This window comes from Tachysurus vachellii, chromosome 3 (assembly GCF_030014155.1).
Source record: "Tachysurus vachellii isolate PV-2020 chromosome 3, HZAU_Pvac_v1, whole genome shotgun sequence".
Classification (NCBI taxonomy): Eukaryota; Metazoa; Chordata; class Actinopteri; order Siluriformes; family Bagridae; genus Tachysurus; species Tachysurus vachellii.
In genome coordinates, this window is record NC_083462.1 from 36,324,932 (window position 1) to 36,344,994 (window position 20,063).

Below are 20,063 nucleotides of genomic sequence, written 5' to 3' on the forward strand. Positions count from 1 at the left end.
CCTTTGGTGAGGGAAAAAAATTCAAGACCTTGGGACAAGTTCTTATTAATGAGAAAAAGAGAAAGACAGAATGCCTGTGCATGTGTCCAAGTGGAATCATCTGACTTGTCACTTTAAAAATTAACAATGGTGGTGACATCAGGTCATGCATAATACAAATTAATTAACCAATTATAATTTAATTGGAAAAGGAATATGTCCCAGTATGTGTTCTGAAAAAAAAAAAAAAAAAAAAAATCACAAACAAAACAAATGAACATCATTTAATTAGCCCCTGATTCTTATGAGTTCCTTTTCCTTTTATAATCATATAACTTATCTGTATATTTTAAAAGGTGTGACTATGAGATAGACAGAGCTATCATAGAGAGCTGATGAAGAGATTTTCCTTAAGGTCAGAGATATCCATATCCTGAGGGCACTTTATTTGAATGGACCATGCTGACACCAAGTCCTTATTTATGTATCTATCATAGAAAGATGCCGTTTAATATGTGCTCATCAAAGTTTTAAATCAGACTAAAGAAATGCTTAGTTATGCGGTTTAGCCTTTTGGTTCATAAAATGGCTCTAAGAAGGATTTATATGTGAAAAAAGCAAAATACCACATACACACTACCACATTATGTTCCAGATATAAAAATTGAATAAATCTTCAACCAAAGTGGTCAAAAACAAAATCAAAAAAGCTGTAGATTCATACTGCCTTTGCAAAACTCCAGACTAGTCCCCCTCAATTTTGGGACTCATTTAATTAAACCAGATTTATTCAGTGAGACATGCATAACACATCATCATCAATGATTAGTGAAAGTAAAAGTATACACGAAACACTGTCCAGTGCAAATGTAAGGGTATACCAGGAATAAAGTATAGAACTCAAGGTTTTGAGATCTAACTGAAAGCACTAGCCAATGATAAGCAAAAGAGCTTTCCTTTTTGCCATGAAGTTATGGTATTTTGCAGATAATATGCAAAATAAATCAAAAGATACATACATATTATAGCAGCTGCTTCTATAGCTCAGTGCAGCATTAAAGAGCCACAAGTTTAAGAGTCCTGTTGGCAGATTTATGCGGTAGCTCAAGTGATGTGATAGCACAGCATTTGAGGTGTTAGACTACAGATCGGAAGGTCATGAGTTTGAATCCCCTACCACTACTGGGCCCTTGAGCAAGGTCCTTAACCCTCAATTGCTCAGTTGTATAAATTGAAATAAAATGTAAGTCACTCTGGATAAGGGTGTTTGCTAAATGATGTAAATCTATGCTACAGATGTTGTCAGGAATCACCATGTCCTAAAATGTACAGTACTAATTAGATTAACTAAAACTAATAGATTTAGGGTCGTGTGCTAGTTTTCTACATTTGTTTGTGTCTAAAACTAGATTCAAACGACTTACTATATCTGGCCCTACTATATATGTCCTCGGGGCATTTGGGTTACATGTTTTAGTTAGAATTTTGTTTCAAACATTTTGTTTGTCTATTTAAAACCATACCATAAACCAAAAATAGTTTTGGTTTATGGTATGGCTTTAACTACACAAACAGCCCTGCGTTGAGGTTGCATTACATTATGTAAAGGGAAAGATGCTGTCAACTGCACAGAACAGTGCACTCACACAGGAGTTAGTTAAGAGTTCAGCTGAAGCTGGAGATGGACAAAGGTATTTGATCTTCAGAAGAAAAGACGCTTTCTTGCTTTATGGACTGCAGTTTATCCCAAAATAAAATTAGAGCAGTGTTTGTGTCTCTCAGTAGGTGTGGGTCATATACCTTCCCACGTAAAGAAACTGCCATTGCACAAAGCCTGGGACCAAATAAAAAAAGATGATGCAATGTGGCAAAATGAGTCATTCTTTTCTCCCTATGTATTAAAACGTGAAACTGTGACTCCAAAAATATCATCAACAAAACAAATGATAATGTTCATATTTAATTAGATTATTAGTATTTAATGTTTACATTTGTTACTCTTTAATCATTAGCTCTTTCAGCATTGTCATCCACCATCTTCCAGATCTATTTTAAAGTACTTTTGACAAGTTCTCTGTCATGTTTATGCTTTAAAAAAAAAATAAATAAATAAATAAAATAAAATTTCTGATACTAACATTTTTTTGGTGTTTAGGTAATCAGTGAGCGGGACATTCTCGGGACTCAGCTGGTGAGGAGGAACAATGAACTGTCATTGCTTTATGAGAAGGTCAAGATACAACAGTCCATTCTGAACAAAGGTGATATCCAGTACAACCAGAGAGTGGAGGATATCCGTCTGCTCCTGATTGATATCAAGAAGATGCGAGGGGAGAAGGCAGTCCTCATCCGAACTGTATCCAATGTGGATGACCTCAGGTGGGTTTGACTTTATACTTTTCAGCTGTTTATATTGGGCTGTAGTCCAGATATAGTAGTGCCATTGTCAAGTCCACGATTTGGACTGGCTGAAAGTTTTAAAGGGAATGAGGCCAAGTAAATGTTGATTCTAAAACTGAAAGTGATCAAGTCAATATCAAGGCCAAAATAATCAAATCCTTTTCAAGGCTAAGCCTTTACTGAAGTACCTGGCTTCATTACTGCATTATGTCAACTATTAGGCTGGTTTCTAGAATTACTTTATGTCAAATGGTTTGCTTCAGAGAAGAAAAGACAACACTATGTTATTAATATGTATTTATTTTTGGATTAATTCTTTACCATAACTTAATCAATGCCCAAGCTTGAGAAAAATCTGGAAAATATCCATACAAACAAGGCGTTTCTTTTGGGGAGAAAACTTTTAAGTACTGCTCCTCTTTGAAAATGTCAGATAACTGATTTTGAAAACCGTTTTAAATAAAGCAAAATAAATAGATTTTGAGTGAAAATGAGAAATATTTCTAAATGCATTGCCAAAAGTTTCAACAGATTCTAAATGGTTTTGGTTCTCATTGTGTAAAAAAAGAAAAAAGGAAATTTGAAATGAAAGAGCTCTTCTCTCTGACCAGCAGATGAGATTTCTTTGTATTGTTGTGTTTTGTGGAAAGATATGGGAATAGGGGAGAATAAAATAAAAAAAAGTAATTTGTATGACTGTAATGCCAGACTGTAATGCATGCTGTGACAGTTCCCATGTTTATTTAAGTAATATAAGCACTTAGCTTTGCTTGCTGTCCATCTCTTTCTCGCCAGTTTGCTGAGTGACATAAAAAAATAGTCTGAATTTTCTTTAATATTTTCAGGCAGTCGACTTGATTTTACATCATGTCATTAAATCAGCAAGAACAGTTTTTCTGAGATTTTCTGAGGGAGAAAGAGAGAGAGAGATAGAGAGAGAGAGAGAGAGCACAAACTGACTGCTAATATTCTCTTGCTAATGACAGGATTACCTAAATATATGGCTTACTGTAACCCAGACAGAGCAATCTGTGAATGATGTTCCTGACAAGAATATGGAATAAGTGCTAATACTGTAAGGCTGACTGTGTTAGGCATTCATTCATATTCCACATTCCATATAGAGTGTTGCTTGAAAGTTTGTGAACCCTTTATAAATTTCTATATTTCTACATAAATATAACCCAAAACATCATCAGATTTTCACACATGTCCCAAAATCAGACAAAGTGAATCTAATTAAACAAAATAGACAAATAGATTATACTTGGTCATTTTTTATTCAAAAAGTTCCAATATCATACAGCTGTGAGTGCCAAAGGTTTGTGAACCTGTAGGTTTAGTACTTAATTTCAAGGTCAAATTAGAGTCCATCTGATTTCAGTCCATGAGATGACAATCAGGTCTCCATGAGTGTCCTATTTTATTAAAAGAACACAAATATATCAACATCTGATGTTCTTGACGTGTGTTTGTGGAAGGGGATCATTGCAAAAACAGTGGAGATTTCTGAGGCCTTCTCTTAAGGGTTTGGACTCATACCCATATAGATTTTGTAAAAAAGGAGGAAATGTAAGACCATTGGTACCCTCCAAGAAGTGGTCAACCAACAAATATCTCTCCAAAAGCAACAATAGTTTGTTTGGTCAGAAAGGAATACAGGAGAACATCTAAGCAACAAAATGCCTCCTTTACTTTGCCTAATGTTAATGTTTATGAGACTGCCATCAGGTGAACACTAAACAACCTCGGTGTGCAAGGCAGAGTGCAAGGGGAAATACACTACTCTCCAAAAAGAACATTGCTGCCCATGAAGTTTGCTAAAGATCACGTGGACAAGCCAGAGGACTATTGTGGAGGAATAAGATCAAAATAATACTTTTTTGTTTCAAAATGAGAAGCATTATTTTTGGAGAAAGGAAAATTCTGAATTCCAGCATGAGAAACTTATACCTTCTGTGAAACATGGTGGTGGTAGTATCATGCTTTGGGACTGTATTGCTGCATCTGGCCCTGGACAGCCTTCATTGATGGAACAATGAATTCAGAATTATTCCAGCGATCTCTAAATGAAAATGGCAAGACATCTGTCCATGAACTGAATCTCAAGAGAAAATGGCCCATAAACCAAGACAATGAGCACAAGCACCCAAGTCTGTCTACCAAAGATTGATCCGTGCCCCCGCTTTATCACGGGGGACGACTCGCATTCTCTTTGTGTTGTGTGTTTGGGAGAGGAGCATGCGCGGTCGGCTCTCGAGGGAGCCGGCTGCGTGCATTGTGAGGATTTCCCTCTGCGCACTCTCCGATCCCGCCTGGCTGTGTTTTCCAAGCAATCAGCTGCGCCTCGTGGTTCGGGTCCTGCGTCCGCCGAGGCAGCGCGGCGGCTCCAATCATGGGGTTCGCAGGTCGAGTTAGCGGAGGCGGAGCAAGAGACGGGTGTTTCCCTTTCTCTTGCCCTCTCCCCTGACTCCGTTCGCTCAGTTTCGGTTTCGGGAGCTCGCACTGCGATTTCTCCCGACCCGGAAGAGGGCATGCTGCTTTCCGCGTCGGGCTCTGAGGAGCTCGATGTGGGCGGGGACGTGCTTTCCCCCTCGGTAAAGCCGAATGAGAGAGAGCAGTCAGTCACGTTCGAGGAGCTCCTCGAAGTGGTGTCACGCGCCGTGGGTAGGCTGAATTTGGATTGGCCTGAAGAGGAAGTTAGTGTCGCCCGCTCTAAGTTAGACGACCGCTTTCTGACTTCAGGCCGCAGGCCACCTGCACGCAGGCGACTGCCTTTTTTTCCTGACCTCCATGCTGAGGTGTCGAGGTCCTGGAAGAATCCATTTGCGGCGCGTGTTTTTTCTCCGGCCATGTCTGATTATTCAGCCATCATAGGGCTTGAAAGCCATGGCTATGGGGCGATGCCTAGGGTTGAAGAGACGCTCGCGGGCTATCTCTCGCCTGCATCGCCCGCATGGAGGAGACCTGCCCTTCCCTCCAAGCCCTGTAGGACCACCTCAGCCCTTGTAGGTAAGGCTTATACAGCGGCAGGCCAGGCAGGTGCGGCTCTGCACACCATGGCCGTTTTGCAGGCCTACCAGGCTGACCTGCTGGCAGAGCTTGATGGGAGGGAGGAATTGGGACCTCAGGCGATATCTGAGCTCCGCCGGGCCACTGACCTTGCACTCCGTGCCACGAAGCAGACGGCCCGCTCCATAGGCCGTTCAATGGCTGCGCTAGTTGCCACGGAGAGGCACCTGTGGCTTAATTTAACCGGCATAAAGGACAAGGATAAGTCCTTTCTCCTGGACGCCCCGGTGTCGCCCCTGGGTTTGTTTGGCGACGCAGTGAATACTGTCGTCGACAGACACCAGGAGGTGAAACGCCAATCGGCGGCATTCAGGGAGTTTCTCCCTCGCCGCGGCGAGCAGCCTGGGCCTTCATCTAGCCACTCCCTGCCCCCTTCTAGTTCGCTTAGGGCAGTGAAAAAGGTTAGTGTAGCGGCCCGTGCCCCCCCGTCTAGGACTAGGGAGGCCGGTCAGCGTACCCGGGCCCAGACCCGTCAGGGGAGAGGGGACCTTAGGTCCGTTATTTCAGCCAGGCGAGCCCCAAAGGAGTCCTGATGCCCGAGGGTGGGGGCTCCTGGGGGCATCCTATTCAGGAACGCCCCCCCTACTGCCTGCCCCGCCGTCTTTGTCGTTTCGGGGGGCAGTGGGGCCTGTCTCGGCTCCCCATTTGTGTACGGATCTTCCCGGGTTAGCGCCTGCCAGTGCGCTGTTTCAGGGCACCCGGGAGGTCTGCGTGAGGCTGTTGCCTCTGTCAGGCAGCTTGGCAGCGTGGAAACTTCTGCCAGGGGTGTCGCAGTGGGTCCTGGACACTGTAGAAAGAGGGTACAGGATCCAGTTTTCCTCCCGCCCCCCGGGCTTCCAGGGCATGTTGCCCACGATCGTGGGCGGGCACCAGGCGGTGTTCCTCCAAGAGGAACTCTGCTCGCTTCTGGAGAAAGGGGCCATAGAGCATGTTCCCCTCCCAGAGCAGGACTCCGGCTTTTACAGCCGATATTTTGTTGTTCCCAAGAAGGACGGGGGGCTGCGTCCGATTTTGGACCTGCGGGCTCTGAACTGTACTCTGAGGACCTGCAAGTTCAAGATGCTCACGCTCAAGGTGATCGTGTCCCAGATCAGATCCGAGGACTGGTTTGTGACGATCGACCTCAAAGATGCTTATTTTCACATAAGCATTCTGCCAGAACACAGGAAGTTCCTCAGGTTCGCTTTCGGGGGCGAAGCGTACCAGTATCGTGTCCTTCCTTTTGGCCTAGCCCTTTCACCCCGTACGTTTACGAAGTGCATGGATGCTGCCCTGGCACCGTTGCGTCTCCAGGGCATCCGTGTACTGAATTACCTCGACGACTGGCTCATTCTGGCCCAGTCCGAGGCTATGGCAGCCAGTCATCGAGATGCTGTGCTTGCCTACATGAGGTCCTTAGGCCTCAGGCTGAACCCAGGAAAGTGTGTGCTTGCTCCTTCTCAGAGAACCACCTTTCTGGGGGTAGTTTGGGATTCCACCACGATGCGGGCACATCTGTCTCCCGCTCGGGTGGCCTCCATCTTGGCAGCAGTGAAAGCTATTCGGCTGGGCCGCAGCCTCTCTGTCGCCGAGGCACAGAGGGTGCTCGGCCTCATGTCAGCAGCAGCCAACGTTATCCCTTTGGGTCTGCTTCACATGAGGCCGTTCCAGTTCTGGCTCAGGGGTGCGGGCTTTCATCCTCGCAGACATCCCCTCAGGGTTATACGGGTTACGCGCCGTGGGCTTCGTACCCTTCTTCTGTGGAAAAGACCCCGGTTCTTGGCCTTGGGTCCCATTCTAGGGGCGTGTCACCGTCGCAGGACTCTTTCGACGGACGCCTCGCTCTCGGGCTGGGGCGCGGCTTTAGATGGCCGCCCGGCCCAGGGTCTATGGGAGGGCCCCTGTCTCTCGTGGCACATAAATTGCCTGGAGATGAGGGCTGTGTTTCTAGCGTTGAAACACTTTCTCCCACACCTCAAGGGCTGCCATGTCCTGGTGCGGACAGACAGCACCGCGGTGGTGTCCTATATCAATCATCAGGGCGGTCTGCGTTCACGCCCCCTGTTCAGGTTGGCGCGGCAGATTCTGCTCTGGGCAGAGACCAGGTTTCTTTCGCTGAGAGCGGTTTTTATCCCAGGGCGTGTGAATCGGGAGGCAGACTTCCTGTCGAGGCAGGTGCTGAGGCCCGGGGAGTGGCGGCTTCACCCCCATGTGGTGGAGCGAATCTGGCGGATTTTCGGCCGGGCGGAAGTGGATTTGTTCGCCTCCGAGGAGTCGACCCACTGTCCGCTGTGGTTCTCCCTCTCTCATCCGGCCCCGTTGGGCCTGGATGCCCTGGTATGGACGTGGCCGAGGCTCCGTCTGTACGCCTTTCCCCCGGTAGCTCTGCTCCCGCAAGTCCTAGCCAGAGTGCGCCACGACCAGGTCAACCTTCTCCTAGTTGCCCCTCGTTGGCCCTCTCGAGTATGGTTCACGGACCTAGTCTCCCTCCTGAACGGCACTCCATGGGAGGTTCCCGTCAGGAGGGATCTCCTCTCTCAGGCGCAGGGGGCAATTCTTCACCCCCGCCCCGAGATGTGGAAGCTTTGGGTCTGGCCCCTGAGGGGGACCAGCTCCTAGATGCAGGCCTCTCGACTGAGGTGACAGAGACTCTGCTGAATGCTAGGGCTCCCTCCACTAGGACGCTGTATGCTCTGAAGTGGAGGCTTTTTCGCCTCTGGTGTGACGAGCACTCTCAGGATCCAGTTCACTGCCCGGTTGGTACAGTGCTGGAGTTCCTGCAGTCTTGCTTTTCTCGGGGCCTGTCCCCGTCTACTCTAAAGGTGTACGTGGCCGCGGTCGCTGCGAACCACGAACCTGTCCTTGGAGCCTCCTTGGGTAGGCACCCTTTGGTCTCTCGCTTTTTGCGTGGTGTCAGGCGGCTGAGGCCTTCCTCTAGACCACGCCTTCCTTCCTGGGACCTCTCTGTGGTCCTGGAGGGGTTGGTGGAAGCCCCCTTTGAGCCCATGGAGTCAGCCTCCGAGAAGTTTCTGACCCTGAAGTCGGCTCTGCTTCTAGCCTTGGCCTCTCTCAGGAGAGTCGGTGATTTGCAGGCTTTGTCGATTGCCCCCACCTGCCTGGAATTTTCCCCCGGCATGTCCAAGGCTATCCTGCACCCCAGGCCGGGTTATGTCCCTAAGGTGCCAAGGATGGCGGGTTGTCCAATCATCCTGCAGGCCTACTGTCCCCCGCCCCATGAGTCGGCGGAACAGGGGAGGCTGCATTTGCTTTGCCCGGTAAGGGCCCTGAGGACTTACGTCCACCGCTCTAGCTCGTGGCGTAACTCCTCCACCCTTTTCGTCTGTTTTGGGGGCCGGAATAGGGGTAATCCGGTTTCCAAACAGCGCCTGGCCCACTGGGTGGTGGAGGCCATTACTCAGGCCTATGAGGTGCGCGGTCAGGCCTCACCTCTCGGCATCAGGGCCCACTCCACTAGGGGTATCGCCTCATCCAGTGCTTTGGCCAGGGGTGTCCCCATTGAAGATATTTGTGCTGCGGCAGGATGGTCCTCTCCGCACACCTTTATCAGATTCTATGACCTGGACTTGGACCCCACTCCAGGGTCCCAGGTACTGCGGGGCCTGTGATGTGCTCTTGGCAGTTTGCTCGTGCTCTTTCACGGCCTCTGGCACAGTCATCGACCGGTGCGTGGCGGCGTGGGTATTGGCGTTCCCATAGCGTCAGCACTGACGCAGCGTCGAGTTCCCTCGAAAGGGAACTACACCAGGTTACGTATGTAACCCGGTTCCCTGAGAAGGGAACGAGACGCTGCGTTGCTGGCCACGCCCCGGGCGTCCGTTCGCGCTTCCTTCCGACAAATAGAAGCTGGAGCAGTGTGACGTAGATGCCCTTATATGGACTTACTGGCGAGTAATTACTCCGTCACGTGTCCTTTCCGAGCCATTAAAATGGCGTGTGTGCACACAGAGCTTCAGACACAACTTCCTCAAAGAAGCATTCCCATAGCGTCAGCACTGACGCAGCGTCTCGTTCCCTTCTCAGGGAACCGGGTTACATACGTAACCTGGTGTAGTTTTCTATCCTGCACAGAAACACAAACACCTCCCCAAAACAGAAAACAAATAGAAAAGGACGTAACACAGAGCCCATAAAAAGTTAATATAAACTCTGAGAAAATCAAAATGTGACTGTATCCTGTTCAACTTTGTAAACATGAAGTTGCGGGAAAATGAACAAAAGTTAACCTCACTTTTATTTCAGACGTTATTTCTATCTGTTTGCATAAGTATGTGATCAAGGTGTTACAAACAGATCCTGGAGTCCACAGTGCTGACCTGGGATCAGATCATTTTTTATTTTTATTACACCGGCTGCCATTACAGGGAAAAAGCCAGCTAGCTCTGAATCAGCACTCTTGGCCTTAATGCATGTGACTCAAGATTTGTTTCCTGTGCATAGAGAATACAAACTTAAAGCTTTTCTTTTTGCTTTTCTCATTGTTTTGAATGCTATTATATGCATATAAATAGCTGAACGTAGCTTTTTTTGCACTTCTACTCTCAGCGTGGTGTGCCTTCCCTACTGCAGCATAGCTTGTAAAAGAACTGCTGACCTGGTTGGGTTTTCTGACGCTCCAAGAAATAGGGAGGTATCTGATCCGAGACCTGCGTCTGAGAGTTTTTTAGGAATACAATGAGACCCTTAATTGTTTCACACTGCCAGTGCTTCGCTGTTCTACAGGGGTTGCCAGGTTTAAGTTACTTGAAATTTTGCCAGCTTGTCCAATAGACTCAAAAGCTGTTTAGTGTTTGTGTTCACGGCTCAGTGCAGATTTTTTTAACCTGAGCTTGTAGTGTGATTTTTTTTTCAGAGATGCAATGGATATGTATGGAATGACTATATGGTAGCCTTGGCTTTGATTTTCTCACAATAAAGCAGGGGATTTCAGCTAAAAATTTCTAAAGGTCCAGCTACATCAAATTCCTTGCTTATAGGGATACAGGTAAACTAACATGACTGAAAGATGGCAACAGTTATGTTTAATGCTTAATTATTAGTGATTCATTCATGGCTATAAATGAAACACATCAATTTGAAGTAGTAAGTGTTTTTGACTCAAATCATGGCCTATGAACAGCTGAAACAATTGCTTTAAGCTTGAAGTGAAGAATAAATGCATACGTCTCTACCATTTCATATTTAAAAATTCTTTTCTTGTTGATAACTTTTGTTGATTAACAAGAAATAGTCTCACTTCCCTTATGACACAATTTTCTGTTGCAATATTTTTGCTATGTCGGCACATGAGCACGGTCCACAAGCTGGCTACTCCGACACTAAATGCAAGCAAATGTAAATGCAGTAAGTTTAAATTGAATGGAGCCCCACCTCCTGGACATGTCAGAAAGATGACGCACTGATATTTACACATTATAAAGCTGTACAGTGATCAATTATAATTGTACTAAAACCAATACTGGGCTTTCATTGCTTAAGAATCAAGACCGGGGCACGGTGGCTTAGTGGTTAGCACGTTCACCTCACACCTCCAGGGTTGGGGGTTCGATTCCCGCCTCCACCTTGTGTGTGTGGAGTTTGCATGTTCTCCCCGTGCCTCGGGGGTTTCCTCCGGGTACTCCGGTTTCCTCCCCCGGTCCAAAGACATGCATGGTAGGTTGATTTGGCATCTCTGGACAATTGTCAGTAGTGTGTGAGTGAATGAGAGTGTGTGTGTGCCCTGCGATGGGTTGGCACTCCGTACAGGGTGTATCCTGCCTTGATGCCCAATGACGCCTGAGAAAGGCACAGGCTCCCCGTGACCCGAGGTAGTTCGGATAAGCGGTAGAAAAAGAATGAATGAATGAATGAAGAATCAAGACTCTAGTTATATATATATTAGTGCTGTCAATAGATTACATTTGTTAATAGCAATTAATCACACTCTTTTTGTAAAAATGATTAATCAGACACTTATAGTGAAATTAAACATACACAATTTTTTTGTTTAACAAGTTTATTTTTGACAACATTTTTCAAAATAGTTTTTCGTCATTTAACCAGCTCTTAAGGCACACGGCTGACGTTTGTCTACTCACACGCTGTATACACTGATCCAGTGTTCTAGCCTGGCTAGAAATTCACAACAATTAAGGTCATCTTGTAAAATACAAATTTGCAGCTGAAGGCCTGTATCTACGTCCCCACTAGCAAGCAATAAAGTGACAGGTGGCCATTTTTCTATGTATGTGCAGGTGACTACAGTAAGCAACAACATGACCAGCTACATTTGCATTTATATTTTCTTAATTCTGTGCAAATTAAATACAACATACTAAGCATCAACCTTCATACCTTGCAATTAGTCCTTATTTTTTGTTTAATGCGCATATGCTTACGGTTTCATCTTATCCTGACACATACAACCTCACATAAAATATGTATAAAGACAAAGTGAAGTAAAATAAAGCTAAGAACCGAATAGCACAGATTCTCTGTGCCTCTAGCGAGAGTACAGTTAACCTGTTTAATCGTCTGCCAAGGAAGCTAGTACAAGAGATTTTAATCATTAAAAGAAAAAAGAATGCAAGGCCATAAGCCAGTGATTTATTGCAAGATTTGAAGGTTTCTGAAACCGGAATGTTGGCTTTAAGAATTTAAAACTAGTATATGTTTATGCTAATGCAGTGAATGTTGACTTGCTTTCATTTTAGAAATAATCTTTAATTTGATAATTAATTTTATAGAATGTTAATTGCTAAGTAAGAAAACAGCAAGCTATGTACGTTTTTCTTACTACTTACTCTATTTGTTAGCTAGCTCATTTTTTTAAACTACTGCTGTCATAAGAAAACAGCTGGATGCTGGATGCAGAGTGATGAGATTTCTTTAATGTGCAAAAGCAACAACTAAACCATGAAAATTTACTGGCAAAAACTAAGTAGATAAAGACGCTAAGATCAAGACTACACAAGCTGATGTAAAAAAAATTTAGAATCATAAGAGAAGCATGAAGCTCTTTTCTTTCAAAAGAAAATGTATTTCTGTCGTCCTTCTTAAATGTCTTCACTCATCCCCAGGTAGTAAACAAAAAAGGCATGACAATATCCAGAATGCTTTTTAACCTGTTATAAATTTATAAAATTAACCTGTTAACCTGTTATAAAATTAATACAATTCATAAAACTATATTTGTATTTTTTCTAAAAGGTTAAATCCTTTTTAAAGTGAGTTTAACCATGTAATTTCCTTGTGCCTGTGTATTTCTTGTAAGTGTCTATAAAATGTTTTCTGGTAACCCACCTCTCATCATGCGTCACTTCAGCTCCTTTATTCTACTGGCCCACTGCATTCACTTTGCTGATTAAAATTGGAGAGATATATTTAAGAGCATGCAATATAAACCATTAGACACATGTCCTCAGTCTTTGATGTCCATCCATGTGTATGATGTGCATGTCCTCTTACACATGTGTAGGAGTGATTTTAAATGTGAGTCTATCTTTAATGAGAAGCTTGTTGCATTTGAAAGATTGGCCCACTGGGTGTGAAAAAAAGATGGTTGAATTAACGATGTTCAGTAGGTTCTTATACTGTATGTGTTCTTCATTAATTAAGAAATATATAAATGGCTGTGAATAACAATCATTATCCTGCCAATCATATCCCAGTTCTTGTCTGCCAGCCTTAAAATGACACACTGTGTTTTTCCTCCATGTCCACCCCCTACCGATTTCTACACTTTATCTTTATTGTCATTATGCTTACATAATTGCTCTTTAAAATGGGAATGGCAAAAGTAGTGAAAAATGTGTGTATATGTATATGGTAAATAGACTAAACTATAGTATGGATATAGTTGGGGGGAAGAAAGTACACACTCCAAGTCTATGTTTTTATGTTTTTTATCAGGGCTTACGTAAAAATTTTGTGGTCCTCACCAATTTCTAGACATTTTTTTATAACAAATCTTTTAAGATCCCACCACCTCGTGTAATTGTGGTTCAATGAGGCCATTGAGATGCTGATTTGCTGGTGTGCTTGGTATAATTGACCAGTTTCAGCCCAGTTTGAGCTGCTAGGCAGATGCCATTACAGTACATCTGTCTCAAGAATATTTTGGTATGAAGTGGAGTTTATTGTTTGCTCAATGACTGCAAGTTTCCAATTTCCCATTCCCAAAACCCAACACCATGCTTGGCAGTTAATATAAGGTGTCTCATCTACACCTTGGACTCATCAGTCCAAAGGATATTGTTCCACAGCTTTTCTGATTTATTCAGTAGCAATTTTGCAGAACCAAGTTGCAGTCATACTGACATTATTTTTGGAGAGAAGGAGCTTTTTTCTAGCCACTTTTCCATGAAAGCCAAAATTTGTAGAGTCTTCAAGGCAGTTGCCAATCTTCCCACGCCTGGGAAGATTGGCAACTGCCTTGAAGACTCTACAAATTTTATTAGTCCTTCTCACTGTAGTAATGGTAAATATGAAATTGTTTGACAATGGCCTTATAACCCTTCCCAGATTGATGATTACTACCAATGTTGGTTTGCATTCTTGGGAAAGAAAATACTACAGTACATATGAAATTATTTGCATTTTTGTTCTGGTCACCTGTTTGTTATTTATAGAATTTTGAAAGGACAATCATTTGTTATTTCGGCCCTATAAAAATATAGAACTGAATGATGGTATATTTTCTTTTCCCCCATGACTGTATATGTACCTCAATCTTATTCTTTTCATTACATTCTAATTTTAATTACCAGGTCTTATCTCTATCTCTTCCTCAGTTTCTCTTCCACTGTTCCACTCTTCCATTCTGTAGGCAGCCAGATGGATCCCCAGCAATCTCTCTGCTTTACACATATCAGCTTTAGCACTGAATATGCATTAGCTAAATGTTACCTGGTAGGTTGCTCTGGATGCTCTATTAAAAATATTTGGAATATTTGTGATGTTGTAAGTGATTCTGGTCTTAATTTATCTGTTGGTGCAGTATTTTTGTTGTTCGTTAGAAGTTAGTGGTTGTTCCATGATGCTATTATGGGGACATCGCAAGCATAGTTACTTAAAGTTTATTAGGAGAAAACTTTTCAGTCTCCTAGAATATGATTTTCTTTTTAAAAAAAAAAAAAAAAAAAAAAAAAAAAAAAACATACCATATTCATAAGAAATCGAAAAACAGAAATAGTGGCAACACTTTGAGTTGGGCTGAAAGTTCCAGGACGCAATGCAACTTACATGATGAGAACAATGGCACTGATGGTGTACAGTATTAGCATAAATATTGCAGTTTTGTAATGTTATCTGCTTGAGTAGAGCGTCAAGTTAGCTGAACAGACTGAAGGACTAAAATGCTGCTGAATCACTATCTTGAGGTATCTTCAAACTGGTTATAATATTCCACTGGTGTTAATATTAGCTGAAATTAACATCCCCTAAAGGGAAAATTATATTATATGCATGGGTTAAGAGTATGGGTTCATTTTTAAATCTGGTTCCTTTCAAGAATTCTTCCTTGTGTGGTCCCAGGTTTTTTCCGGCCGACTGTTGCTTGCTCTATTGTTAACCGTGCTATAAAACAATAATGAATTGACTAACATTGAATCAGTTATCAACATGTGCCCACTACTTACTCAGGTGTCCAAACAGAACATTTTAAACAGATGTTTAATGTGTTATCTCAAACAGTCTGGTTCTTTTGCTCTCAATGCCACATATCTCTGCCTTTATTTAATACAACATAGAATCAGATATAGCCATCATCTCCATCTCTTGCTGTCTATTTTTATATTGTACTTTATTACTTAAATCTTAAAGCCTCTTATCTTCAAAATGCTTACTATTTCCTGGAAAAGCTTCACAATCATTTCCTCGGTAGCTTTGCCATTCTTCCATGATGCTAATGTTCTCTTATCAATTAGCATTTTTGTGGTTCCTTATATTACCTTATATTACCTCTTCACAGGTAATAAAATATATTTTCATATATTTTGAGTGTAAATCACCTCCTTCATCTGTTATCTTTATTACATATTATATACCTTAATCTAAGGCCTGACAGTATATAATTAGTTATATACCACATTTCCAAGGCTAGATTTCTTTTAATCTCAGTGCTAAAATCTGCTTGCAGAGAATATGCAGTAACCCAGACCTGTGGATCCTGGTGTGTTTTGGGATTTAATTGTTTATTGATTGCTGTTAAGATGCACGGGACAGTTGACGACTGATCGTCACAGCTTCAGCAAACTTTCATAGAACAATGAGAAGGTTTTACTCCGTTGCTCCACTGGGCGCACTTATCGACTAAGCATGAAGTTCAAATATCTGTTACTGGATCTGAAATCTAAATGGGTGACAAGTGAGTTTAAAGTGAATATATGAAGTTATTTTAAGTGCCATTGCCCAAGGCAGAAATATGTAAGTACCAGTGCTTTTTTTCCCCATTTACATTTACATTTACAGCATTTGGCAGACGCCCTTATCCAGACGTACATAAGTGCTTAAATCTCTAACATTGAATACATTAATGCTGGCTCACTAAGTTACATACTTAAGATACCATGAATTTAAAACATTTTGTTCAAAGTTACAATGAAAAAGTGTCAAAGTTGTGTTTTTTTTTTTTTTTTTTTTATTTTTTTTTTAATGCGAAAGATAAGGAAAGAAGTGCTAGTTGAAGTGTTTCCTGAATAAGTAGGTCTTCAACCGCCGCTTGAAAATATCCAGTGACTCAGCTGTCCGGACCTCTAGGGGAAGTTCATTCTACCACCTTGGTGCCAGTACAGAGAAGAGTCTTGTAGTATACTTGCCTCTTACCTTGAGAGATGGTGGAACCAGTCGAGCAGTGCTGGTAGATCGGAGGGTGCGGTGCGAGGAGTGATGAGGGCTTTGAGGTAAGAGGGAGCTGGTCCATTTTTGGCTTTGTAGGCCAGCATCAGTGTTTTGAATCTGATGCGTGCAGCTACCGGAAGCCAGTGGAGGGATCGCAGCAGCGGGGTGGTATGCGAGAACTTTGGCAGGTTGAAAACAAGCCGGGCAGCTGCATTTTGGATCATTTGCAGAGGACGGATTGTGTTCATAGGTAGACCTGCCAGCAGAGCATTGCAGTAATCCAGTCTAGAAATGACAAGAGACTGAACAAGTACCTGAGCAGCCTGATGTTGTGAAAAATCGATGTTGTGCAAAATCTCACATTATAGAAGTGCCCCAAAGAAGTAGGGATCATACTTTAAGAGTATTATGATTGGTATCATAAGATACATGAGAATAGATCTCAGATGTCATAATAAGAGTAAAGTGATATATAACTAATGCATAAATAAAACACACAGGACTCAGAAGGTATAATAAAGAGAGAAGGAGTTTATTACAAAATAAACTTAATAATAATAGTGAGACCCAGAGCTATCAGGCCTGGGAGAAGTAGGAGTGTAGTCTGGAGACCCAGGCCTAGGAGGGGGAGAAGAAGGGACAAAGCCTGGGGAACCAGGCTCAGAATTAGAAGGGGAAGAGGCCCAAGTAGGAGAGAGAGGGCGTATATAGGCGAAAGGAGGAGATGAGACACGAGGAGGGGAGGCAGGAGTTGTCAGCCTAGGGCAGCAGGGTTCAGCATGAGGACAACCATCTGTTTGTGTCCTTTGGTCCACCAGGACAGGAGGCAGGAGTGTCTGAGTCGAGAAAGACCGAGTCATAGGCGTTTGCACAATGTGAAAAGGCGTGAGAGGCTGCTCAGGGAGTGTAGGGGAACACAGTCGTTCCAGGAAGGAGCAAAGCTCATGAGACAGATGACTCAGGTGATAGTGACGGAAAGTGGTTAACGCTTCAGCAGGAACTGGCCTCCTATAGGGAGTAGACCGAGAAATCCAGATGGGGTGACCAGGACGAATTGGCTGACCTTGAGGTTGAGAACCTAATGGGAAAAGGGAGTAGCCTTCAATAGAAATAGAGGAACTAGAAATAGAGGAACTAAAGCTTAAAATATGCAATAAACAAGCCCAGTCTGAAGGCCAGACTGAGATCATAGTAAAGTTCAAAAGGTCAGCAAAGCTTAAAAGAGTCAACATTAAGGACTCTAATATAACATACAAAGTAGCAGTACAGCGATAAAGCTTAGCAATAGTAGCAATATAATATAACCAAGTAGAAGTAAGTTAATCTCATATAACTAACATATAATCGTTAACATATAATCAGTAAAGTAAAATAATAATGAGGGAAATGAGAAAAAACTTACTCATTGTAGCTGAAACAGAGGAGTAATCCACGAAGCGTCCGTCGTGAAAGGCTGAATGACAAATGTAATACCAACTAGGAAGCAGAGCTCTCTTGATCATATTTTTTAATAACAGTGACGAAAAAGGCCGAAAATAATAGGAAATTAAGAAAAGAGGAAAACCCATACATGGGCATATGAGTAAGCATCAGCTGATGATTCTGGAAAATAAGGGGAATTCAAAAAACCAGGATATTAGGTCACTGAGGAGGCGTATGAGGTAATTTCGGGGAAATAGGGGGATTTCAGAAGAAGCATGTAAATGACCAGGCGGGGCTTCAGAAAAAACTTTGAGAAATAATGGGAAATTGCCGGAGAGTATGCAGATTAAGAGAGGAGGCGCCTAGAGACGAGGGGAAATTTCACTGGAAAACACAGTTCTTTTTCATGAGGAGAGTAGCTCTTTTGGACGGCTAGGCCATCTCTTGATGCTGCAGCTCTTTTATTCTTTTGATACTTTGTTTTGCAAAGGAGACATTTTTGGTTACCTGTGAATGCTTTTTTGGGGTTTTTCATTTGTTCTTTTTGACTTAGTAATGTTTGTTTGCCTTGAGTTCAATGGAATGGATGATTGACTGACTGCAATAAAGAAGTTTTTGCTCATTCTCATCCAGGACTGAGGAGTTTTCTCACTATTTCATTAATAATTTAATTATAGTGTATACAGGAAGATTTGGCTAAAGTAGATGACAAAACAGTTATAGTTATCAGTATATATCACCCTTGTGATATGTCAGCTTGGAGGCGGGCTCTAAGTTCCGACAAGCCTGTGTGGACAGAAATGGCCGAATCCTTCTAATGTTGTAGAGAAGAAACCGACATGAGCGAGTCACATTAGCAACATGAGAGGAAAAGGACAGTTGATTGTCCATGGTTACCCCAAGGTTGCGAGCTGTGGCTGAAGGGGAGATCAGATCGTTGTGCAAGGATATAGCAAGATCATGACCTGAGGATGAATCACCTGGGACGAAGAGCAGCTCAGTTCTGCTAGGATTAAGCTTTAACTGATGAGCAGTCATCCATGATGAAATTTCTGCCAGACATGCAGAGATCCGGTCAGAAGCTGTGGCATCTGCGGGTGGAAAAGAGAAGATAAGTTGTGTATCATCAGCATAGCAGTGGTAAGAGAACCCATGTGAGGAAATAACTTCACCAAGAGAGTGAGTATACAGGGAGAAAAGAAGAGGACCAAGTACTGAGCCTTGTGGGATGCCAGTGGAGAGTCTGCGTGGAGCCCCTCCATGTTACCTGATATGAGCGTCCTTCCAGGTAGGAAGCGAACCATTCCCAAGCTGAGCCGCAAATCCCAAGACTCCTGAGGGTGGCTAAGAGAGTCTTATGGTTGACCGTATCAAATGCTGCTGAAAGGTCAAGGAGGATAAGGACGGATGAGAGATTGGCTGATCTAGCAGCATGTAGTGGACTGGTTGGGGTCTTGGAGGTTGTTCTGTGAGAGATAGACAGACAGTTGATTAAAGACAATGCGTTCAAGAATCTTTGAAAGAAACGAGAGAAGTGATACCGGTCTGTAGTTACTGATGTCTGATGGATCCAGAGCAGGTTTCTTCAGGATGGGAATAACCCTTGCTCTCTTGAAAGTAGTTGGTACCTGACCAGATGCTATGGATCTATTGGCGATAGTGGTAATGAAGGGCAGAAGGTCTTGCAAGATGGTCTGGAGCATAGTGGAAGGGAGTGGATCCAATGGGCAGGTGGTAGGATTGCAAGACTGGATAAGTTTTAGAATGTCTTCTGCAGTTACAGTTGAGAAATGCGACAACAAAGGTGTAGGGGAATCCATACTCTGAGATGTAAGTGCAGTCGGGGCTGAAGTGAAGGTCCAGCAGATTTCCTCAATCTTCTCCTGGTAGAAAGAAGCAAAGTCTTCTGCAGTCAGGGAGGATGAAGAAGGTGGAGCCGGGGGGTTGAGCAGAGAATAGATGATGATGTGGAATTTCCGAGGGTCATGTGAGGAAGCTTCAAGCTTTTCCTTGTAGAAGGAAGTCTTGGCAGAAGTCACATCTGAGGAGAACTTGGCCATGAGTGTTCGGTAAGAATCAAGATCTGCATCAAGTTGTGATTTCTTCCACTTTCTCTCTGATGATCTTAGCTCTCTTCGATTGTTGCGCAGCACATCTGAAAGCCAAGGAGCAGAACAAGAAGTTTTCTTGGGTTTAGTGGACATAGGGCAGAGGAAGTCCATAGTTGAGGAAAGAGAGGAGAGGAAAGTATCTGTGGCCGAGTCCAAGGGTAGTGAGGAAAAAGACTCAGGATCAGGAAGGGAAGAAAGAGTGCCAGAAGCTAGAGAAGAAGGGGAGACAGAGTGAAGGTTGCGGCGGGTAAGAGCGAGGGGGTG

At 43.4% G+C, this 20,063-nt stretch overlaps 2 protein-coding genes across 2 annotated transcripts in view; both read left to right on the top strand.

The window, feature by feature from the left end:
• Positions 1–20,063, top strand: part of LOC132843573 (histone H2AX-like) — a 264,980-nt gene that overhangs the window by 129,481 nt on the left and 115,436 nt on the right. The gene's annotated exons all lie outside the window — the stretch shown is intronic.
• LOC132842104 (cilia- and flagella-associated protein 58-like) overlaps positions 1–20,063 on the top strand; it is a 139,584-nt gene that overhangs the window by 88,068 nt on the left and 31,453 nt on the right. Inside the window, exon 13 of the mRNA XM_060864776.1 lies at positions 2,135–2,358. Coding sequence (XP_060720759.1) covers positions 2,135–2,358 — 224 coding nt within the window. The remainder of the gene's footprint in view (positions 1–2,134; positions 2,359–20,063) is intronic.